Genomic DNA, 834 nt, shown 5'->3' with positions numbered 1-834 from the left:
CCCTGCCAGTCCCTTCCCACCACCCCGGGGACCCTGCTCGCCACCGGTCCCTTCCCACAGCCCCGGGACCCCGCTCACTGCCGGTCCCTTCCCACCGCCCCAGGGACCCCACTCACTGCCGGTCCCTTCCCACCACCCCAGGGACCCCACTCACTGCTGGTCCCTTCCCACCACCCCAGGGACCCCACTCACTGCCGGTCCCTTCCCACCACCCCGGGGCTGGAGCCCCACTTGCTGCCGGTCCCTTCCCACCGCCCCAGGGCCCCGCTCACTGCCGGTCCCTTCCAACCAAAATACAACACAAAATACAAAATCACACCTAAGAGCAGGCGGTCTCGCTCCGCTCGCGGCGTTAGGGCGCCTTACCTTCGTGGAACAGCGCAGCATACAAATCCTGACGCCGCCCCTTTGCCGCTCCCCCCAGGAATACCTCAACAGCATTCTCCAGCACGCTAAAGATTTTAAGGAATACCATCGCTCCGTCACGGGCAAGATCCAAAAGCTGACCAAGGCGGTGGCCACCTACCACGCCAACACGGAGCGGGAGCAGAAAAAGGAAAACGAGAGGATTGAGAAGGAGCGGATGCGACGCCTGATGGTAAGCGGCGGTGCCGGAGGGAGCCGTGCGCCTGCCCGGCACCTTGGGTGCTGTTGGGATGTGCACGGGGCGGGGGGCTCCTCTCGCTTGGTGGGGCGCTAATGATCCTCCCCCCGCCGCAGGCTGAGGATGAGGAGGGATACCGCAAGCTCATCGATCAGAAGAAGGACAAGCGCTTGGCCTACCTGCTGCAGCAGACGGACGAGTACGTGGCCAACCTGACGGAGCTGGTGCGG

The 834-nt window shown here is 64.7% G+C and overlaps 1 protein-coding gene across 1 annotated transcript; it reads left to right on the top strand.

The window, feature by feature from the left end:
• Positions 1-424: 424 nt before the first annotated feature.
• Positions 425-828, top strand: LOC118452873 (transcription activator BRG1-like; the record flags this gene model as incomplete). Its single annotated transcript, XM_035900144.1, has 2 exons — positions 425-598; positions 721-828. Coding segments are annotated over 2 exons (282 nt in total), but the record flags the coding sequence as incomplete, so codon positions are not given.
• Between the last annotated feature and the right edge of the window lie 6 nt (positions 829-834).

The sequence above is a fragment of the Egretta garzetta genome, unplaced genomic scaffold (genome assembly GCF_000687185.1).
Source record: "Egretta garzetta isolate BGI_Z169 unplaced genomic scaffold, ASM68718v1 scaffold1218, whole genome shotgun sequence".
Lineage (NCBI taxonomy): Eukaryota > Metazoa > Chordata > Aves > Pelecaniformes > Ardeidae > Egretta > Egretta garzetta.
This window is presented reverse-complemented; position numbering and strand designations above follow the sequence as displayed.